The 22,176-nt window shown below is 26.9% G+C and overlaps 1 protein-coding gene across 2 annotated transcripts; it reads left to right on the forward strand.

The window, feature by feature from the left end:
• Positions 1–136: 136 nt before the first annotated feature.
• Positions 137–21,981, forward strand: LOC111031536 (tyrosine-protein kinase Btk29A). Of its 2 annotated transcripts, XM_022311534.1 has the most exons (19): positions 137–333; positions 402–511; positions 792–960; positions 1,917–1,976; positions 4,419–4,647; positions 4,725–4,907; positions 16,180–16,232; positions 16,309–16,389; positions 16,493–16,557; positions 16,642–16,707; positions 17,548–17,676; positions 18,473–18,666; positions 18,726–18,897; positions 19,009–19,177; positions 19,248–19,366; positions 19,668–19,786; positions 19,853–19,986; positions 20,071–20,154; positions 20,221–21,981. In XM_022311534.1, the coding sequence occupies exons 3-19, from the start codon at positions 799–801 to the stop codon at positions 20,236–20,238; spliced, it is 2,037 nt and encodes a 678-aa protein (XP_022167226.1). In that variant the 5' UTR covers positions 137–333; positions 402–511; positions 792–798; the 3' UTR covers positions 20,239–21,981. The 2 variants fall into 2 exon arrangements, with proteins under 2 accessions (XP_022167226.1, XP_022167227.1); XM_022311535.1 differs by lacking the exon at positions 1,917–1,976 and having other exon boundaries at positions 140–511.
• Positions 21,982–22,176: the final 195 nt, after the last annotated feature.

Here is a 22,176-nt window from a genome sequence, read left to right on the forward strand (position 1 = left end):
GTGTCCAATTGCCAGTGGCAACCTGGTAACCAGTATTTCAGTCGCGGTCACCTGTTAGCCGCGGTGATAGCAGCACCACCGAACAAACGCACGACGTCCTCACCCCGCCCGACCCTTTCATCACTAAGGAACTAACAGATATTATTATTATTATTATATATACAAGATACATACGAAAACTGGTTTTCGGTTTTTTTTTAGTTTTATTTCCATTATTTATTTATTTTATTATTATTTTTTTAAATTTCGCTTCGTCGTCGCCAACTACACCGTCCTCCTGCATAGGCAACCGCTTACGTCTGCCGCAGTCTCTTCAGACTTCTCTTCCGTCTAGTCTGTTGATTTTTTTTCCTAATTATTTTTCCTTCACAATTATTATATCATTTTTCTTCCGAACCCAGAACGCTGCAGCCAAACTCGACAATCCGTGCGCGGACGGCACAATAAGATGATGTACCACCCGCGACCAACTACCCGTATCAGACGTAGGCTGAAATAATAACGGAAATTCGTAAGTATCGGCAACACTAATGATAAAATAATTAACTTTTGTTCTGTGTGAAGTACGTTTTTAATTTATATAACATTCCAAGCACATTTAAAGCACCTGAATAGTGTAGAAGTGGCCAAATCAAAATGCATTTCTATACCTATTTATATTATTTTCCATTTATGATCTGTGCATATTATATTATTTTGATTACAATCTTTGGGTGTCTAAACAGGTTCTTGAATTTTTTTAATTTTTATAAACTTATTAGGATTTTTATATGGTTTTGGTGTGTTGTTAGATACACAATGATGGCTGGCAAAGATGAATTAGATGACTGTGACATCATCAAACAAGGTCTGATGGTGAAACGGTCGCAGAACAAAAAAAGATTTATGCCCATTAACTACAAACAGAGATGGTTTGTATTGACGACCAAGAACTTAATCTACTATGAGTCTGAATCCGAAGTAAGTCCCTATTAATTGATCTAAATTTATCGGTTTTGGATTTGTTTGTTGTTGAACATCTGCATTTACATAATATACATTTATTTATTTCACATACATAATATATATTATATATGTATATAATATATAATTGCATGAACACCGATATTTCATTAATAGGGTTACTAAGCCCTATATTTCACTAGAATCAAAAATTACCAATGTACATTTTTAATGTAAAAAGTAGAAATAAAATAAAACTACATATTGTTTTAATGATTACTGGTCCGAAAATAATTGATTTTTTTATAAAACTTATTCACTAATTATCTGAGAACCGTTTCAAATTTATATTACCTTGGTTTTACTAGGTTTGTTTTTTGTGCTCGGTGTTCCGGAACTATGTTCATAATTTGTCAAACTGACTAATAGATTTCTAATCAATAATATTAATTGTGTGGCTTGGAAATAAAATAGGCTAAAAGACAAATATTTAAGAGATCCACTTTATTAATTTTACTAATATTTGCTAACTGAATTGTTGCTTACTGATTATATTATAGAACAATGTTAATTGATCTTTAAATATTTTTAAACTTTTTATTTATACTTGTTTATAATATTATGTTGTTTTGATAAATATTTTTGATTGCCATTAATTACGAGTAAAATATTAAGTTCCTAAATATAATTTATAAAAAAATGAATTTAGTTGGTACTTCCCTAATTAATAGTGAGATTTACAATTTTTTAATGCATTAATATAGTGTTTTTACTTTTAATTAATATGGTGAAACAGTGAACATTTATGACAATTGATTAGGTAGGATAGATCTAACTAGGTTTATTATAGAATTAATTTTACAATTTATTATTTTAGCCTATTTTATTTGTAAGTCATTTTTTTATATTAAATTACATAAATACACAATTAGAAATATTAAAATAACTTATATTATTTGTTCTCCATTCCATAGGAAATTATTGAAAGAAGCTCACTGCCGTGTCTCCATAACATACATCAACTGCTTAACAGGGTACATATTATGCTTTTATTTGTTACTAACATTAGGACCATATCATTAACCAAAAAACAATGAACCACCTAAGTAATATAAATAGAGTAATATTTCCATTTATATATAATACAAAATAAAAATAAATTGAGGAGTTAATACATTTTTTTCAAATTATATTTTTATACAAGGTAGTTGGAATTTATAAAATTGCTAACAATAGTTGATATGATTATAGATTTACTATAACAATTTATAATAGGTACTACATAGGATATTCAGTACTTTTGCTAAATTTAAGTAAAGCTCTTTCAGTACAGTTTACAAATGTAAAAAATTATTCTTGAAAATGATCTACTTACATATAATGTATATATCATTATAACACTTTTTAATCATTGCTATTTAGTATGTAATATGCTCATAATGATGACTTATTCAATTTTGGAAATGTTATACACTTATACATCATAATATATTCAATAGATAATATGCATGTTGTTTGTAAATGTTGTTACAATAATATTATGTAATAATTGAAAATGTATGCACTTATATGCATGTATATTCACTAAATAATTAAATATGTTATAAGGGTTTTAACAGTTATTGGTTACATTTTAAAACGGTGACAAAATAATATTATTGTATTAAATTAAGAAATAGTTGATATACTACAAAAAAGTCATCAATTTATTATTGATATGCATTAGATTCAAAAATGACTGCCATTCATATACTAAATGAGCAAGTTGTGAGTTTGTGATTCAAATAATTTAAAGATTTGTGTTTTTTCTTCATGTATAATTTCCCTATTGACGTTGAGTTTTAATCCTTCATTTATGGTGGTTTATTGTTGTTGAGAAGGAATTACATAAATTCTGCCCAGCGAGAGAATGTGTCGATTTTGTGCCTCCCCACACAACATTCTGCCATAGTGGAACCGTTTTTGATGACCCGGTGTCCGTGTCACGCAGGGATGTGGAAAAAACTGACTTTGTTGGGCCGTGATACGTTCTCTTGCTGGACAGAGTGTTAAAGTATAGATACAATTTATTCTGAGGAATATTAATATCTAGACTAAGCATAGAGTTCAAAACAAATGTTTTTAAGTCCACCTATTCATAGGTTATCTACATTTATTTAATGTTTATTAAAGATTCCAAGCAAAACAAATCATGTATTAGTTTTAAATTATTCTGCAAATACATTTTTTGTAGATGCAAAAGTAAAAAGTACTATTCACTTATCAATCAGCTTAAAAATACATATATTTAATTTTAAGAAGAAGTAATTTTCTCTTATTTTGTTCTTCTCAATTTCCTTATTTAGAGTAAAAAATTACTGATAGTTGATAAATTACTCTTTGATTAAAATATTATCAAGCATTATTTTAAATAAATTCAACTCAGAATTATTTTTTGATCGTGATAATTTATGACTTATGTTTGCTTTAAAATGTATAATAACAATGTACTCATTACAAACACTATCTTGCATTGAGTTGAGTGAAACAAAGTAAGTGCCCTAGACCCTGTCATTGTATCCTGTTTGGCTTTTTATTGTTATGTTTTCAATGGATGGTTAATAAATTTATATAGGTAGCTTTTATTTATTTTTTGGTTGTTTATTTATTATATTGTAAGAGCATAGTTTCCGAGAACAAACAGTTAATAATTTATAATTATCTGTGTACATCATCAATCTGGTCGGTTTTATGGCTTATGGAATCAATTTTCAGGGCTTATATTATAATTATTAACAATTTTCTGAATGAACAAATTTAATTGGTCGAGGTGTATGATAAGTAATAATATTCCTGAAATGTAACAATATGTTTCTCTAAACCTTGTTATCAAGCTAAATCAAAGTTAAATTCAAATTTATATATTTGTGTAGTGTAAGTCATAAATAATATAATGAACTTTATTTCTGTCTATCAAATTGATGAAAACATTTACTTTTTAATTTCAGAAATTCTACTATAAAATGATGGTTCATATTTAATAAAATAAATCATACAATTTGTTGAGTATATAATATGCTGTACAAAGTTAATAAGTACAGTGATTTTATTTCATATAATTTTTAAAAAGGTTGTGTTTTTTTAATTCTTAAATTTAGAATAAATATATTATATTATTTTCAATAAATTGTATTACAATTTCAAAAAATGTAATTACTTTGAAATGTTATAGCTAATATAATATTGATTGTTCTTATATTATGTACATTAAAAATGTAATAAATAAATAACTAAAGTATTTAAAGTTTATATTTTATTAATTTCTGATTTTTTAGTTAGATGATAATACAAATTTTAGGTTATTTTATATTTATATAATGTTCAAATTAATTTAATTTATATTGAAAATTTCCATTCTGTTCAAATTATTAGATTTAATTGTTATTTATATCATATAAATTGTTTATGTTTTAAATATTTTTATAATTTGGTTGTAGCGTAAAAAAGAACGAGGTCGTATAAAACTGTCTTCGGTAACTGTGATTGAAACAGCTACAATTACTTCTTCACCAAATATTTTATCTCAAGATACTACTAACAATGACGGTGAAAATGGGTATGCATTTCAAATATCATATAACGATGGAAATGATCAACCATATACATTATATTTAATCACACAAAAACTTCAAGAAAGATCTGATTGGATAAGATCTTTAAGAGCTGGTATAAATTAATAAACCATTAGATTTTATGTTTATAATTCACTTCAGATGTTAATTAATATGATATAATTGTTAAAGTATGTGCTGACTCCTTGGGAAAGAGTGAAAAATATCATGCATCAATTTGGGGTGGTAAAAAATGGCAATGTTGTCGAGCTCCAACACGTATTGCTGAAGGCTGTGAACCATGTTCTGAATGGAATAAAACACCACCAAATTCACCTGTTATAAAAAATGGTGAAAATAATAGTCCAATATTAGGTAAGTGTTTTCATAATATGGAGTGATTGTTTTTCAAAACAAATACCATTGTATGTGAGAAACTGTTAATACCTATAGTGTTAATTCAATTTAATCACAGATTTTATTCAATATTACATTTAAATTGGCCCAATGTGAATAAAAAGGCATTTGCATGCAACAAACCACAGAATGAATTAAATCTTAGATGTATTAACAATCTCATATAAATGTTGTAAAATACCCATTATTTTGAAGTATATTTTTTTTCTCAATATTTTAAAAATGTTTAAATAAAAGTTAAGAAATAATCATTGACATATTGGTCATTGACATACATTTATATTAATGTAGATAGCTTATATGTGTTATATATTATTTGTATTCTAAGTTCTGACATTTTCAAGAGTTTAAGGTCTTGGTAAAGTCTCAAGTTAATTTGTTTATGCCAGGAATTCTTAATCGGTGGTCCATAGACCCCAATATTGAAACTTATATGTATCAAAAACTTAATTATTCACAACAATGTAACTAAATCTTGAAAATTAGTTCTAAAATAATTAAAATTAAAAATTGTACTTGGCTTTTTTTGTGGGGAAGGGGAGTGTCCGTAATTTTACCATATACTTGAAAGGGGTCCATTACCCAGAAAAGGTTAAGGACCTTTATAGGTTTATTATATATTATACTACCCTTTAGGATTTTATTTTGCCATAATTTTTTTATATTATATGATTCTAATATTTTATATTGTTTTAATGGCTAATACCTTTTTCGCCATTAAGTATGTGGGTGGGCCACCATCAACTTTTATTTTTAATTTCATAACTTGAAGATAATTTGTTTACATTTGTAATCGTTAAGTTTGTATTTAAAGTAATAAATGAAATTACTCGTAAAATGTTTGATGCATTAATCCATTTATATACTATTAAAATGGTTATTTGGACGTCTCACCCGATTGTGTATCTTATAAACGTTCAACATCAAATTTGTGTTCAGTTGTTCAGTAGATCCAATTTGTGCTGTTAACTGCAATATAATAGTGTCTGTGTTTATACTAATTCAATACAGTATTTAGTATCTACTCATAACTCACTTAAAAATTAAAACATGGTATAAACACAGAATGTTCTTACCAGTTAGGTACCTTAAAACTTTAAAATATTAAAATCTAAGAATTTAAAATTGGTTCTTCAAAACGCAAGTTTAACTATATGCTGTACGTTTGTCTGGTGAGAAGTCCTCGGGGGCTTGAAATCGATCATTTTTAAATAGTTCAAATACAACATAAACAATTTTCTAAGTGTGTGATGTTTGAATGCGTACTTAGTGATCATTATTCATAAGTGTGTGTCTGCAGTGTAAAATAAATAGTGAATCACTTCCATACTTGCACGCACATGTCAACAATATGTGTCAAACTGTGCATTTTTTGTTTATTAGTCTTATAGTATTAATATTTAGACAATTGTATTGGCTAACCTAGTTACCCAATAACATTTCTAAAACCGAATTTATCTTAGTCATGAAGTTTACTTGAACTTAACTTGCTTACATTTTAAATTCATTTGTATCAATATTATCAATATTTTAAAATCCTTAATCTTCAAAATTTTTAAATTAAAAAATCAAATTTGAAGGGTTGTGAGTTTAAATTTAAAAAGTGGAAAAATTGTTTTTGATTACTTAAATTTCGAGGCAATTCAAATACTTTTCAGAAGTTTTATCTGATTAATGATTAGTGATTACTATAACGACAGTTGGTTTAATTCGCATAAGATTCGTATATTTTTTTGTAAACGACTGGAAAACCGGGATTAAATCCCCTTAATAAAAATTACATGAATTGAAAATAATTAATTTAATTTCCTACCTATTTTCATAAATTTACATAATTATTTTAGAAATGAATAAACATTTTTAATCCCAGTGGCCTATAAGTATATGAAGCTGAACGTTCGTCACAAAAACCAAAGGGTTACACCGTTACACGTCGCATCGGTGAATGTAAAAATATTGGGTTTGAATGCTCGACATTAAACCATGTTGAGACTTGGAGAAGACACTAAGAATAAAAACATCGATTTCGGTAATAATTGTTGTATTTGATCAAATCGTTAGAAGTAGCTTTTACTGAAATTAATTAGATAATATTTTCTGACTGAAAAAGTCTTGATTGCTTAATCAGAAGATTTTGTTTGTACACGCATGAGTTCTTATTACATGCTCACGACCATACCCGCCACTAGTATGTAAATTATGCAATTTGTCTATATACATATATATGTCGTTTCTCACGACTAAATAACTGTAAATAATAAATATATTTATATTTTGTTGAAATTACCGTTAATAACTACTTATATATTTTTTTAAATAAGGGAAAGGATTTTTGTGTAAATCTTAATATCAAATTATATCTGAAATCAATTATATAGACAAATTTAATAAGTGTGTGTGTGCCACGCAAGAACCTTAAAACAACTTCCATTTTTGTATTCGTGTAATTATATAAATAGGCACATGTTAGATATTAGTTTAGTTTTATAAATTTGCTATTTAGATTCTTTGGCTTGATAATAATGTATGCATAGTGTGTTTAAAAGTCAACACATTTTTTATGTTAAACGAAAACCAAAAGCTAATGATTTTTTTTTTATCGCATTTGGATCCTGAGCTTAGCGATGAATGTTATTGTTTTACAATGATATTTGTGTATTTTTCATGTCTTTTCATCTCCAAATATCATCTTTTTAGAAAATTCTAAAATGCTTCAATCTTCAACTTTAATGAGCATATTGAATCTTGTTGGTACTGTGGGGGGTAAAAAGTAGATAATTTCCAGTACTTTTCTAAATAATCCGAAATATATGAATATATTATGCAACACCAATTATCGATATAATAGGTATTTGCAATTTTCATAAAATATTTATATTAACATTTTCTAAACATGATGTAATTTTCAAAATATTTTGACTTATTTTGAGCTTCCTAATTATAGACATTTGAAATTTTTAATTATTTATTTTTATTTTTGTTGATAAAATACAATTTTTAGTAATAGAGCTTAACAAGATTTTTCATAAAGTTGTTATTGCTGCAGCAATATTGGAAATACAAAGTAAAAACTTTCTTTTATAATCATTTATAGTTCAAAGTGTGATGAAATTCGTCATAATCACTAACATTTGCAAATAATTATTCTTAAAACTTAAAAATTATACCTTTTTCCTGATTAACTTGTGTAAAAAATACTACTCCATTGATGAATTTTTTTACCATGCGGGTTTGAGTATCTCATCATGAGTTGTTCTATTGCCAATACAGAAGTTTGAAAACGATGAAAATTTTACATATTATGCTTTGTTTTTATTTAGACGTTATAAACTCAAATTACGATATAAAATTATTAATCTTTGAGACCCGAAATTATTCTCCATTACGCTCATTATTATATTCTATAAAATATTAAAACTAATTGTAAGTCATTTATACCACTAGTCTTATTCACATCGATCTATAATTTATACTCCATGTCCTGCATCGGTCATTTAATAAGTTATCATTATTGTTTATTATATGGGATGTTTTTGTCAAAAAATAGTTTAATATTTTAATTTACCGTGCAGTTACTTATAGTAATTTAAGTAACTTATAAAATATCCTTACAAATAGAGGTGGATTGCTCAGAATCGTTTTTCGTACGCATTGAATACAAATTGTACACACCCGTCACATTATTACAGTGACCTAATCAATGACGAGGTTCTCTCAAAACCTGCTATACAGCATGGCGCCATCCTCTTTTTTTTAGGTACCGAGACGTTCGAATCACAGTCTACTTACAATATTTATATACGATCTTTCGTAGAAAGTTTATTTTTAATTGCTCAGTAGTTTTTAGCATTAGTTGTTATATAGGTGCCTAAAAAGTTATGACAAAGTATGAGTAAATGTGGTTTTCTCTAAACTTGGTATATTCTTGAATGAATTATAAACTTACTTGGCATTGATTTTTGAAACTAATGAACTTGTTGCTTCCAAATTCTAATCACTCCTCCCACGTAACACTTGTATTACCACTTTTTTATTTTAATAATGTTTAAATGGTTGTTGAAACATTAATTAATTTAGTAATTATATAATACACCTAATACATGTACCATAGATAGTATAATTAATATTTACCCTTCAAAGATATCTATCTAGTAATTTTATCTTTAAAACATTAAAGTAAAGACTAGTTGTTTCAGACATAATTGAAATTTGACGCACGTATGTCACCGTCCATTGTAGAGTAAGGTCATTTTATTAGACAACTTTTACCTCCTATTTGACCTAAGCTTTCAAATTCAGTGGAAAAAATTACAACCAAGGTTTATACAATTTTCTTATAAATAAAGTATATTTGTTTAAAGCAAATAAAAGTGAATTGGAAATCTGTCGAAAAATAAAAACTCGTCAATGTTTACTCCGCAACCGTCGAGCATGTATTTTAGAACGTTATTTGCTATACTGAAAGCTGTATAGTGTGCATTTAGGTATAAATGTTAAAAAGGGATAAGCTACATACTATGTACTATGTAGCAGGTAGATATACCTATTAGTTAAATACACATTGTATCGAACGATCGCAGTGACTATAATAATGACTGATAATTTAACATTTTTATCTTGTATTGAAAATATAGTATGGATTAATATTAATATGCGAATCGAGAACACATCAATTATTGCTCATATACTTATTATATTAGTACCCGAACGGATTGAACATTTTGTTACGTTAGCCCGTTAGAGTTAGGTTTTTGAAAGTCCACCTGCAATATTATGTGTGTATACATTATACATATAGGTATACCAAATATGAAATAAATACCGATATTTTTGTCTAAAAAATGGTCGCTTGCATAAAACGAAAACAAATATAACCGGTTCATAATTCACATATATATTTTATGCAATAATAATAATAGTAATAGGTGTGTACCTATACGTCTATAAAATTATATTATAATATTATAATATGCTCATAATAATTATATTGAAATTAACTCGTTTATAATATTTCGGTCGTGTTTCAAGCCCTAGGAGCTGGCCACACTGCAGTGGTGTTTTAACCCGGTCAATAACAATGTATGCGTTTAGTGCGCTTGCCTTGATGCGTTCTCCCCTTCTCGCGTACAGTACTTATACGCTGTGGTGGAGGTGCAGCGCCTTCAGCCATTCACTCGTTTTTTTATCTTTACGCTTACGTTCGTCCCCCACGAAGAACCGTCGTCCCAACTAGTCCAGACAGGTGTTAGTACACATCTCGGTCGTGCGTACTGCGAACGTCGTCTGCAGTGCTTGGCCTTAGCAGTGTTCATTTTAATATTTATGTTAAAAAGTTGTAAGGTTAGCCCACTCAGTAAAATTATCTTATCCGATGTACATGCTTATATATCCAAAAGTGTCGGATGTCCTTTGAATCGCGCACGTTTAAAGACATCATGTAATACAACCGCGACGAATAACCCAGCGGATATAATATATATTCACTAGCAAAAGGTGCGTACTACTCAGATACTTAAATAATCGAAGTATTTAATATTCATGTAACAATAATAATGTTATAAATTTATAATGAATTAATAAATAATAAATTATAGTATTGCAGTATAATATAACATGTATTGACGTATTGCCTTGTTTGCAGCTTGTGAGATAAATTTATATTATTTACAACTTCATTTTGAACTCTGTAGAAATTTCGTTTTGATTAGGTTAGCGTACGCAAGGGGGTGCGTTTTCTTCGCACAATGTTTGTCACGCTCCCCTTGTATGGGGTGTGTTAAGCGCGCCACCAATCGATATAATATAGACGTGACTCAGGCAATGCTTTTAGTGTAAAACAAAATTTGAAATAGGATACTAAAAGTCAACATAAATAAGTTTTCATTTCGAATATTTCGATTTTAAATTTAGTTATATAATAAAAAACAGTGTAACCTACATTAAATCTAATTATTTCGTTTCTTTACTTGCATTGCATACCTTATGTATTTATACCTATTATGTTTTTTTATTATAAATTTATTCAATTAGTACATTAGACATTTTAATAAATTGATAAAATTCAGTAAAAGTTATAGTATTACTTTCTAGTTATTTTGAAAAAAATATTTTTTACTGAAACATATTATGATCACACCGCGTCTAATACTCACGAATATAGTTTTTAATCTAATAAAAATGTAATTGTATGCTTATAATTATATATTATAGTGTATTATTAATTCCGTTTATAATTGTATTAATATAATAATACATAGTTGCGCATGCACTTTTATAATCGTATACTGTGTTTTTAAAATATTTAATTAATATAATTAATTATAATTTAAATGTATTGTGTATGTATGATCAATATTCTTCAATATTTCTTAATAATATAGCCATATATTATAGTTGTAAAAATATTTTATAGGCAATGTTTAAACATGATTATGTTCACCTCACAAGCTGCTTATTATAATTAAAATAAAAATTATTTTCATTATTGTATAGATACTAGAATTTATTGTATTTATTTGAAGTTATTTAAAATGGTTATTGCGACGATAAGTACTGGTTTTCTATTTCTCGTGTTGTAACCTAACTGTTGTTAATAATGATGATAGCCTGGTAGTGTTAATCGTGACTAGTTGACCGACACATAATTTCTTAGGTACACAATGTTTTTTATCCATAATCTTGGGAACAAAAATCGCTTTGAGGCGTTTAAATTTCCGTGCCATCGAACTAGTGAAATATACTAGTGTAGTAGATACATGGATGCCAAAACACTTAGTTAATGCGGTTGGTGGTACACCTAATAAAACTTGTTATTATTATTGTCGTCATTAACTATTTTTTTGAACCTTATCGAATTGAGAAATCTAGAAACTTGGTCAACCGTAGCTTTAAAATAACGTAAAAAGTGGGCATATGCCATATATTAATATTAATTATAAATTTTACCTTAATGGTAAATTCATTTTTCTCCTTTGTATTCATTACGATTTTTATCAGGTAGGTACATTATTATAGTTGTTTGTTTGATTTACAGTAATTTAAGTACAATGTACCTACCTACCTACCTATTTTGTTATAATAATTTGTCAACTGAGAGTCTCATCAGATCCTTTTTATACGCTTTTCCCCAAAAAGTGAGTAAATTTCAGCTTATCTTCTTGCAATCGTTTTTATTCGTATTCATTTTCCCGTTTTCCTGTGTTAGAAAATACGGTGGGCAACATTGTATATTATGTGGAAAAAAATGTTAGGTTAGAATAATAGAAAAATTTAACTTATTTATTTAGTTTTTATTTCACTGTTTTATCGTTCTAATTATTATTAATTATACTCTTACTATACCTACCTTTATTACTTTTATAATTCATATTATGTCTAAACCAAAAACTAATTTTATCAATTAAAAACTTATTTCGGTTTCTATGCCATATAGTTTTTTAATTGAATACACATATTTTGTTTACTTATACGAGATTACGAGAACATCCATGTCGTGTTTCGACGTTCAGACCTACTACAACTATTTTGTTGTTAACTTGTTACATCGCTGTTTGGAAATTAATGATAGCCTATAGAGCATTAATGTTGGGTACTAGTCGTATTGCTCAATATGTTTCATCTTTACATCATGAACATTATTCGTTATTATTATAATTGAAACTGAATTTTTTCGTTGTAGGTAATACAATTTTATTTGATACTTGGTAGCGCACGTTTGTGATATTTATGCTTTGAAACATTTTGAATTAAGTGAGTCATCGAATAATGTAATTTTATACCGGGTGTTTATTCCCCTTATATTCATTTCATTAATTATATACTCCCCGGTAATAATTTTATATTAGCAAACACGAACACTTCATGCATATATTTATTGTATAGTCCCCTCGTTTTCTACATTTCTTCAATTTCCTGTTCATTAATGGCGGATATAGGCTATATAGAGTTGGTAGGTATAAAGTAATCCCCGTTTATTTTATTATTTGTGAACAATTCGTTTCATTAATTATAAAGTATTGTCTTATAGGTAGGTAACTATTTTAGCGTATATGTTCAGATGCATATAGACTTCTGACTTAGGCAAACTTAGGTTTATCTACGTTATTTTATATGTAAATAAAACACATATTAAATCGTCATAATACAACAGTATATTACCGTTAAATCACAATCTAAAAATGTTCATCCTTGTGCAATTTGATAATATGCAGATTTTGATTTTTTTTAAATAGTAATTAATCAGTAATAGTTACATATGCCATTACGTACTACTTTTGTAAGTGGACTTTATATATTTAAGGTTAGTTAGTCAATCCTTAACAATTTAAAAAAGTGTAACAATCGTTTTAGTTAAATTAATCGTAATGATAAATTTACCTGATTTTTTAATCTTCAAGTAAAGAATTATGTGTTTGATCCTTCGGGGTGAATATATTATAAATTAAAGGCTAACATAATATAATATATAGGTATAGGTTATTATAATATTTCTAAATTGTTTAACTTTGTAGTTAATATTTATTTATTATTTTAATCTCCGTAATGTTTGTATAAAAACCTTTTTTTTAATTACTGATGTACAAAAATATGACGATTTGAACAAATGTAGACACTTATAATCGGCACGCGTGGCTAGCCATAAATATATGTTATGTTTTCACATTTGACCAAAGAAATGTTCCGGTCAATATTCGATCTATAAATGAATTATAAAATTTCTATTAACCCTTTGTCTGACTGATTTATGTTATATGCTATGAAAATACCAATATTTTATCCTAAAATGTTAAGATCAAATAATGTTTTTAATAGAATATGGTTGGTAATAATAATAATTAATAATAATTAATAATAATACAGGTACCTACCATATATTTTTTTTTTTTGGTCCGTAAACACAACTGTTCAGCAAGGGCCATTAGTCACCATATTCATTTAGTATAATATGTGGTCCTCAATGTTAGTTTTATCTCCTAATTTGTGTATTATATGATAATATATTATTAAATACTATGTAATAATTATAAATCATCATACTATTAAATGATCCAGTAATTGTCATATGATGATAAAGTTTAAATCAATGTATGGAACTTTTTTTTCATAACATCATTTTTTACAAGTTATAGAAACTATATAATATTTATCACTATTTAGTCATCACTGATTAGTGTGTGTTCACTAATATTTCAGTAATTTAATTTATTTATTTGAATGTGATTGTTTATCATGCTCGTACCTATATTATATTACGTGATGAAACCGTGTGTTTTGGTTGGATTTAATATTGTTTGTGGTTTGTTTTGTGTTACTCTTTCCACAAGAATCACCAACATTATTTTACGACTGCTACGGTTTTTTTCCTGAATAATAAAATTGAGTAATGCTTTTTCACTCGACGGTGGGGGAGATATTATTCCGAGTAAAAAAAAAAAAAGCAAATAAATAAAATATTTGTAGACCACCTTCATTGAAACACACACACAGCTGTATTTTATTTCGGTACTCCTTACACGCATACAAGAATAGGGCGCATTATATTTGGAACTCTGTTTGAGACAATGCACACACACACACACACACACACACACACACACACACACACGCACACATATGGTCTTTGGGTTTCACCTCTGCCTCCTCTTCCTTACATCGTTCACATAAAGGCGTAATTGTCTTTGCATAATGCTCGAGTATGCAGTGTACATCACTGATGTATTGTATATTATCCTAGGGTAAGATAGAGAAAGAAGATGGTTCAGATACGAAAAAAAAGTGGGAAAGGCGTTCATCAGGTGAATGACTTAGTATTCTGTTCTGTTTATGGTAAAGGTAACAGACGGAATGGTCCACCGATCCGCTTACAAAAATATAAAAGAAACCAACGATTATACAAGTAAAGAGTGTAGACTCTAGACGGACGATCTTATTATTATTATGATTATTATATTGGAACAAAACAATAGTTGTTCTCCAACGAACAAATGTACTATATATTTTTTATTGGTACGAGGTACTATTCTTTTTCGTTTTGAAATATCGATGGTGGAAATTGTATGTCGTCGACTAGTTCGTGACTATGTTCTTTCCGTGTAAAATTACTACGAAATGACATTATTTGTGTAACAATTTTATGATTTTCTCAATATTGTAATGGCATATGTTGATAATAGCTTAAACATCAACAAATTATATACATTATCTAAATACTAATTTTAAATTATACAAAAAATATGATTACAAATTTTTTTTTGATGCAAACATTAAAATGAAACTGCTCGTTTAAAATATAAAACAATAAGTTTAAAATTGCGTTAACTAACAATAAAATGCCAAATACGTGGGCTTAAAATGCATTTTCATAATTCATATAAGTAGTACCTAGCTATATTATGTAATGAATCAATCAACATGAAGTGTGTAACGAAGAATATTTTAGTGTTTTTTTCGAAGTGTTAATGCAGTGTTAAAGTGTTTTAATGCATTTTAGTATTTATAATTATGGGCAATATCACGTTTTTTTTTGTCAATCTATTTTTTGATAAATAATCTACAATCCGTTTTTTGCATGTAAGAATTGTTATTAATGATTTCTTTTTAGTATAATTTTGGTTATGTACTTGCATTGCACTTATAATGTTAACTGCTCGTTTCGCTGCGTATATTGTTGTTTAGTTTCGGAATTTGTTGTCGAAATGCCGAAAACTAAGACGTTAATTTCAAGTGTCATTGTGTTAATAATACATTTATTACTATAAAATTAATTATTATTTACATTTTTGTTTAAATATTTTAAAATAAATATGTTTTTGAGTTTGATACACGGTAATATATTTCTGACCATTTTTTTATAATGTTTTTAAATATTAAATGTTCAATTCCGATTTTATTATTTTTTATTTTATAATTCTTATTATAAAAATAGAGATTGCAATTTTGTACATTTTTTACAGCAATATTGCAACCAATTTAATAAGTTATTTACTGAAATAATTTCTGAGCCTTAGTATAAAATAAAGCCAAGTGAAATTTACATGGTAGTTGCTTCTGCTTAGTTGAGGTCAATTCACCATGACTGGTAACACAAATCCAATTTTATCTGACCTCATTGTATTTAGTTAACAGATATACTCTTATTTTATTTGGATTACTAATGTTATGATTAAAAATTATATGTCTGGTATATTTTGTAGAATACACTATTTAATCTCAAATATGTATTTGTTCACAGCATTAACAGCAAGCCCAATAATGCCGGGTGGAACGCCAGCAGCTAAGCTAAAAGTAAGCTAAATATTTTATATATTCAAAATACAAGTTTTTACATTAATTAAATGTATTTATTTTCCATTATCATCAGGACCAAGTACCAAGAATTAAGGTAGTGACTGCTCTCTATCCCTTTAAAGCAATTGAGCCTGGGGATTTGACTTTAGTTAAAGTAAGCCAAAACATTCATATTTACATTAATTTTATATTTTGTTATTATAATATTATTTAATTTGTTGATTTATTTCTGTTACTACTATTTAAAATCCTTTTAGGGATGTGAATATGACGTCATTGATGATTCTCAAGATCATTGGTGGAAAGTAAGAGATGAGCATGGGTAAGCAAATATAATATACTTTTAAGTCACCAACATCGAGATACTTTAAAATTTTTATTGAAATATTATTTTAAAATGTTACAGAGCTATAGGTTATATTCCTAGTAATTATGTTAAAGAAAAAGAATTTCTTGGACTTCAAAAATATGAGTGAGTATTATTATAGGTACTTAAATAGTTAAATACAGTATCAAGTTTTAAACAAACCTATAAAAAAATATTTTTTTTTACTTGTACATTTATTTTGTATTTATTATGCTCATAATATTGTCATAGATATATAGGTATATAATATTTATATTGGTACTTATCACTTTATTGGTTATTGTTACTAACTATACAATTTACAGGTTCTCAGCTTAATTCTGTGATTGCCGCTTACCACAGGTTAACTCTATCTTATATTATTTATGAAAAATTTTTTCATCTACAAGATAAAATTATATAAGTACAGCTTGCAACAAACCAAACTTCTGTTAACTCCCACATTTTCACCTCAAAAATCTGGAATTTACCATGACATGAAAAGTGAAAAATTGCTGTATAGTATCTTATTGAAGTGATAAATATTAAGGGCACAAATCCAAGTTAACTTAAAAATGATGTTTTAGAAGTGTAATATAAAGTTCTGTAAAACAAAATTAATCTAGTATCCGAGTCGGATTGGTTGGCATATGCTTTACGCTTTAAGTTTTATTGGGTAAACATACTTATATTATTTTGTCTTGTAGATAACTAAATCATCTTAAAATAGTATAACTTAGTGCTAACCTGTGGTAGTCACAATAACAGAATTATGTTTACAGGAAATTTGTTTAGTTAGTTAAAATAATTAATAACTAATAACTTATATTATAATCTAATGAGTTATTAATTAATAATTATAGCCTATAGGTATTAAAAACTTTAATTTGAATCATTCATAGTTAAATTATAAATGTAAAACATATTTTAAGTTCATAACATTTATCATATAATTTGTATTTTAAGATGGTATGTTGGAGATATGTCAAGACAGAGAGCTGAGTCTCTTCTCAAACAAGAAGATAAAGAAGGATGTTTTGTTGTAAGAAATTCGTCAACCAAAGGTCTTTATACATTATCTCTTTTCACAAAAGTGTAAGTTTTTTAAAAGTTTTATTACTTTTTTGTATACTTTTTATTTTTTATAAATAATATTTTTCACACTTATGAATACAAATTCATAACATCCGTGAAATTTAAATTGTATTTAGTACTTTTATTTACTTAGTTTGATAATATTAAAGAACCAAAAAAAAATTTTTTTTCTTACAACTTTTTTTTTAATAGCTATGAAAACTAATATGTTGTATAAAATTACGCCAATGATGCTTGGGCTGGACTTTATAAAAACATTAGTAGAACAATTTCTACTCCTAAAATTTTTAAAAAAAATATTAGTTTTAAGCTTACATAAATTATTTAAATAGATTAATGCTATATTACAATGGTTATTTGAGTATTGCAGTTTACATTTACTATTATTTTATAAATTTAATTTTAAATATGTATAAGTATATAACAATTAACATAGTTTGGAAGTAGTATGAATAGAAATACAGTTAAATATAACACTGTTTGATCCCATCAGAAGAAGAGAAAAAAAATTAATTGTAAAAAATGTTAAACTATTAAATTTAGAGAAAATTAATAAGCAAAAATTAATTTGTAATTTAAGCAAACTACCATAGTTATTAAAAGAGACTTAACTCTATATGAGCATTAACACAGAATAACAAAATAGTATAGGTCACACATTTGATCTAATATCAATTTGTTTCAATATGATTGTTGATGATATTTGTTTTTAATTGTATTGATAAAATATTAATTGTGTTTGAACTTGTGTTTATTTTTATTTTAACTAACTATTATACTATTATATTTATTGTAGGCCACATTCTCATGTGAAGCATTATCACATTAAACAAAATAGCCGAGGAGATTTTTTTTTAAGCGAAAAACATTGCTGTTCAACTATTCCAGAATTAATTAATTACCATCGTCACAACAGTGGGGGATTAGCATCACGGTTAAAAGCCTCTCCTTGTGATCGTCCTGTTCCTGCTACAGCTGGCCTTAGTCATGGTAAAAGCTTAAACTATAATTATTTAACTTTTCTGTTATTTATTTATATTGGTTTGTAGACAAATGGGAAATCGATCCTGCAGAACTAATGTTGTTGGAAGAACTAGGATCAGGTCAGTTTGGTGTGGTCCGCCATGGTAAATGGAAAGGTTCCATTGACACTGCAGTCAAAATGATGAAAGAAGGCACCATGTCTGAAGATGATTTTATTGAAGAAGCCAAAGTCATGACGTAAGTCTTGTAAGCACTAAACAGTGTTACAATTAATATAATACAAAGTAAAATTGCTGGTTTCATTGTGTATTTAACCATATTTATTATATTTTAACTTGCCCTATTCAGGAAACTCCAACACCAGAATCTAGTCCAACTTTATGGAGTTTGTAGCAAACATCGCCCAATTTATATAGTTACCGAGTATATGAGACATGGATCACTGCTGAATTATCTCAGGAGACATGAAAATAGTTTAGGAGGAAACAATGGCTTATTACTTGACATGTGTATTCAGGTAAATGTCTTTTCTCAATACATTTAAAAATAAAATATACTTTTTCTAAAATTATTATTTGAACTATTAGGTTTGCAAAGGGATGGCCTATTTAGAACGTCACAATTACATACATCGTGATCTTGCTGCTAGAAACTGTTTAGTGGGTTCAGAAAATGTTGTAAAAGTTGCAGATTTTGGATTAGCCAGGTATTTAAAATATTAGGTTACACCTAATAATATACATGTTGTGCATTAAAATTTAAAACTTATATTATTAATTTGTTTACTATTGATAGTATTATTTATGTTGTAAATTGTAAATAATCACTAGGTTGTGTATGTTTGTAAAAGCCTAGAACTTAAGATTTCCTGTTCAGGCATTTCCCTAAGCATATAATTCTAAATAAAACCAAATCAATTTAAAATAACTTATGCTCATACATAAACACAATAATATTACTTAATGCATGGTTAAATCAAAATGTTAAATTTATTATTGTACTATAAGGTATGTCCTCGATGATCAATATACCAGTTCTGGTGGTACCAAATTTCCCATTAAATGGGCTCCTCCTGAAGTCTTAAATTATACTAGATTTTCTTCCAAATCTGATGTTTGGGCTTATGGTAAGTATAAAAATATTCACATTTACGTATTAACTCAGTATGGAGTATAATTTTTTGTTTTTTTAGGTGTTTTAATGTGGGAAATATTTACTTGTGGTAAAATGCCATATGGACGTCTTAAAAACACTGAAGTTGTTGATCGTGTACAAAGAGGCATTATTTTGGAAAAACCGAAAATGTGTTTCAAAGAAGTATACGAGGTAAATATTTTTCTGAATAGAATTAAATTAGAAATTAATGTTTGTATTTAATTATTATTTTAAAATGTGTATACATTTTTAAAGGTTATGCGTAAATGTTGGAGCCATTGTCCTGAAGATCGTCCATCTTTTAGATTGTTGAAAGATCAACTGGCTGTCACATCTCAGGTATACACAGCAAACTATTTATAAAAATAAATTAAAAATGTACAATTCATATTGTTTGTTTTACAGGGTTTAATAGCAGATTGACGTGTTCCACAACAATCTTGCAATTGTGCTATTTGCTTGTTGCTTGACATTGGTTATGAGCCCCTCATAGAATTGTGTCGTTTAGTGATTGAAACAAATCGCCGTGGCACTCTTTGAACTTATAAATTGTATGTTCAGTTGTCAAAAAATATTCAGTGAGTTTATCTACATAAAAATGATCTCGAACTTTGCGATAAGTTTTTAAAACAATTTCAAGTGCTGTTTACATTTTATACTAATAAGTTATAACTATTTTATTGACATAAATTGAGATATTATACATTCCTTGTATGTACATGTTTTATTGAAAAACTTGAACATTTAGAATTATTTGGGTACATATTTTGTACAGGGTTATAAATCCAAAATTAATTTTTGAAGCTATTTGTGACATTGCATTTTGAAAAAGAATTTATTACTTGCAAGAACAAATTAATGTTTAGATAATAACTGATAAATAATATTTGCATTTCATCGACTTTTTAAACAAAAATTTTTCTGAAAAACTTCAAAACAATTATATTTTGTCTTCCATTTATAGGAAAAGTATTAACTGCCAAATGTGTTTCATTAAGTTTTCACATTTGTTTACCCGTGAAAATTATTGTGATACCATATTTTCATGTTTTATATTTATTTTAGAACAAATTTATAAAAACAATAAAAGTGTTTCATTAATTTTGTGATCAAAATGTTGTTAGGTTCTATATTATGTATGATGATTAATGTATCTATGGCAACAGAGAACTAATTAATTAACTCTATAATAAAAATAACTTGAAAATAAAACCAGGTCTCCATTTAAAAAAAGTGAAATGTTATGTTGAACATACATTAAATACATGAGTTAAAAAAATGTTAAGTCTTCGGTATTTATACTTCAATAATCTAGTTTCATGTTCCATATTCAAATTTCATAAATATGTAAAGAGAACTAAATAAAGGTATACCCTATATTTGTGGACTTTATTTAATCATTATTTTGTATACATAAATTAAATATTTTAGAAAATATAAAAATGTATGAACAATTTTGCAATGGGTGAAAACTGAAAACCTTAAAACTATTATTTTGGTTACTTTATATTCAATGTTATTTTGTATTCTTATTTTTTCAATTTACCACACTAATATTCCAAACAAATTATTAACTATTAAATTGAATTGTCGATTTGGTATTGTTTATTTAAAATATCATATTAAGTTAGTCCTATTTATAATGCTGGTGAAGTATAACCCATAGATTTTTTTCATACATGTATGTTGTGTTTATGTTAAATCTCAATTGTGTCAAATTGTATGTGCTTATTTTATACTGTATAAAATATTACCAAAAAGGTTTAAAATATCAATTATAAGTTAAGGTTTATAATGTCAAAATGTTCGGCATTTATAATGATATAATTTCACATAGTTAGTAGTTTTGAACCTTTTGTTAATTTTTTAGTATATTATTGTAAGCAAGCAAGCTAAAAAATGTTTTTATGAGTTCCAAATTTTTGTATTATTATAGCGTTTTGTGTTTGCTTCAATTGTGTACAATGTATTTATTTATTTTAAACTTAGATATATTTTATTGTATCATTGGCATATTATATTGGCATTAAGTCCATAAAATGTACAACAATAAAAATGTAGCTAGAATGATTACTCTTATTTTTAAGTTATATATGCTCAGTTTAATGATTTGAATACTGTTTATACCTGTTTATACATTAATAAATGACATATTTGTATATTTTATTTATGGCCTTAGAAAGCTCATAATGGTACTTATGTATATAAAAAATATATTCATATGTAAATAAGAAAATAATAGTTTAGAAAATCAATTAAGCTACAATAATGGTGTAAACTAAAACATTACATTAGACTGTTTTTTTTATTATTATTATTTTGTACTTTAATAAGTCTTGTTTGACTTAAATTACGCATGTC

Source organism: Myzus persicae, unplaced genomic scaffold (genome assembly GCF_001856785.1).
Source record: "Myzus persicae strain clone G006 unplaced genomic scaffold, MPER_G0061.0, whole genome shotgun sequence".
Classification (NCBI taxonomy): Eukaryota; Metazoa; Arthropoda; class Insecta; order Hemiptera; family Aphididae; genus Myzus; species Myzus persicae.

Excerpts from the sequence above, each read along its gene's own strand:
- LOC111031536 (XM_022311534.1), top strand. The coding sequence starts at position 799 with ATGATGGCTGGCAAAGATGAATTAGATGACTGTGACATCATCAAACAA. Across the intron at positions 4,648-4,724 it reads GATAAGATCTTTAAGAGCTG|TATGTGCTGACTCCTTGGGA; the intron begins GTATAAATTAAT and ends TAATTGTTAAAG. Across the intron at positions 18,898-19,008 it reads GAAGAAGCCAAAGTCATGAC|GAAACTCCAACACCAGAATC; the intron begins GTAAGTCTTGTA and ends TGCCCTATTCAG.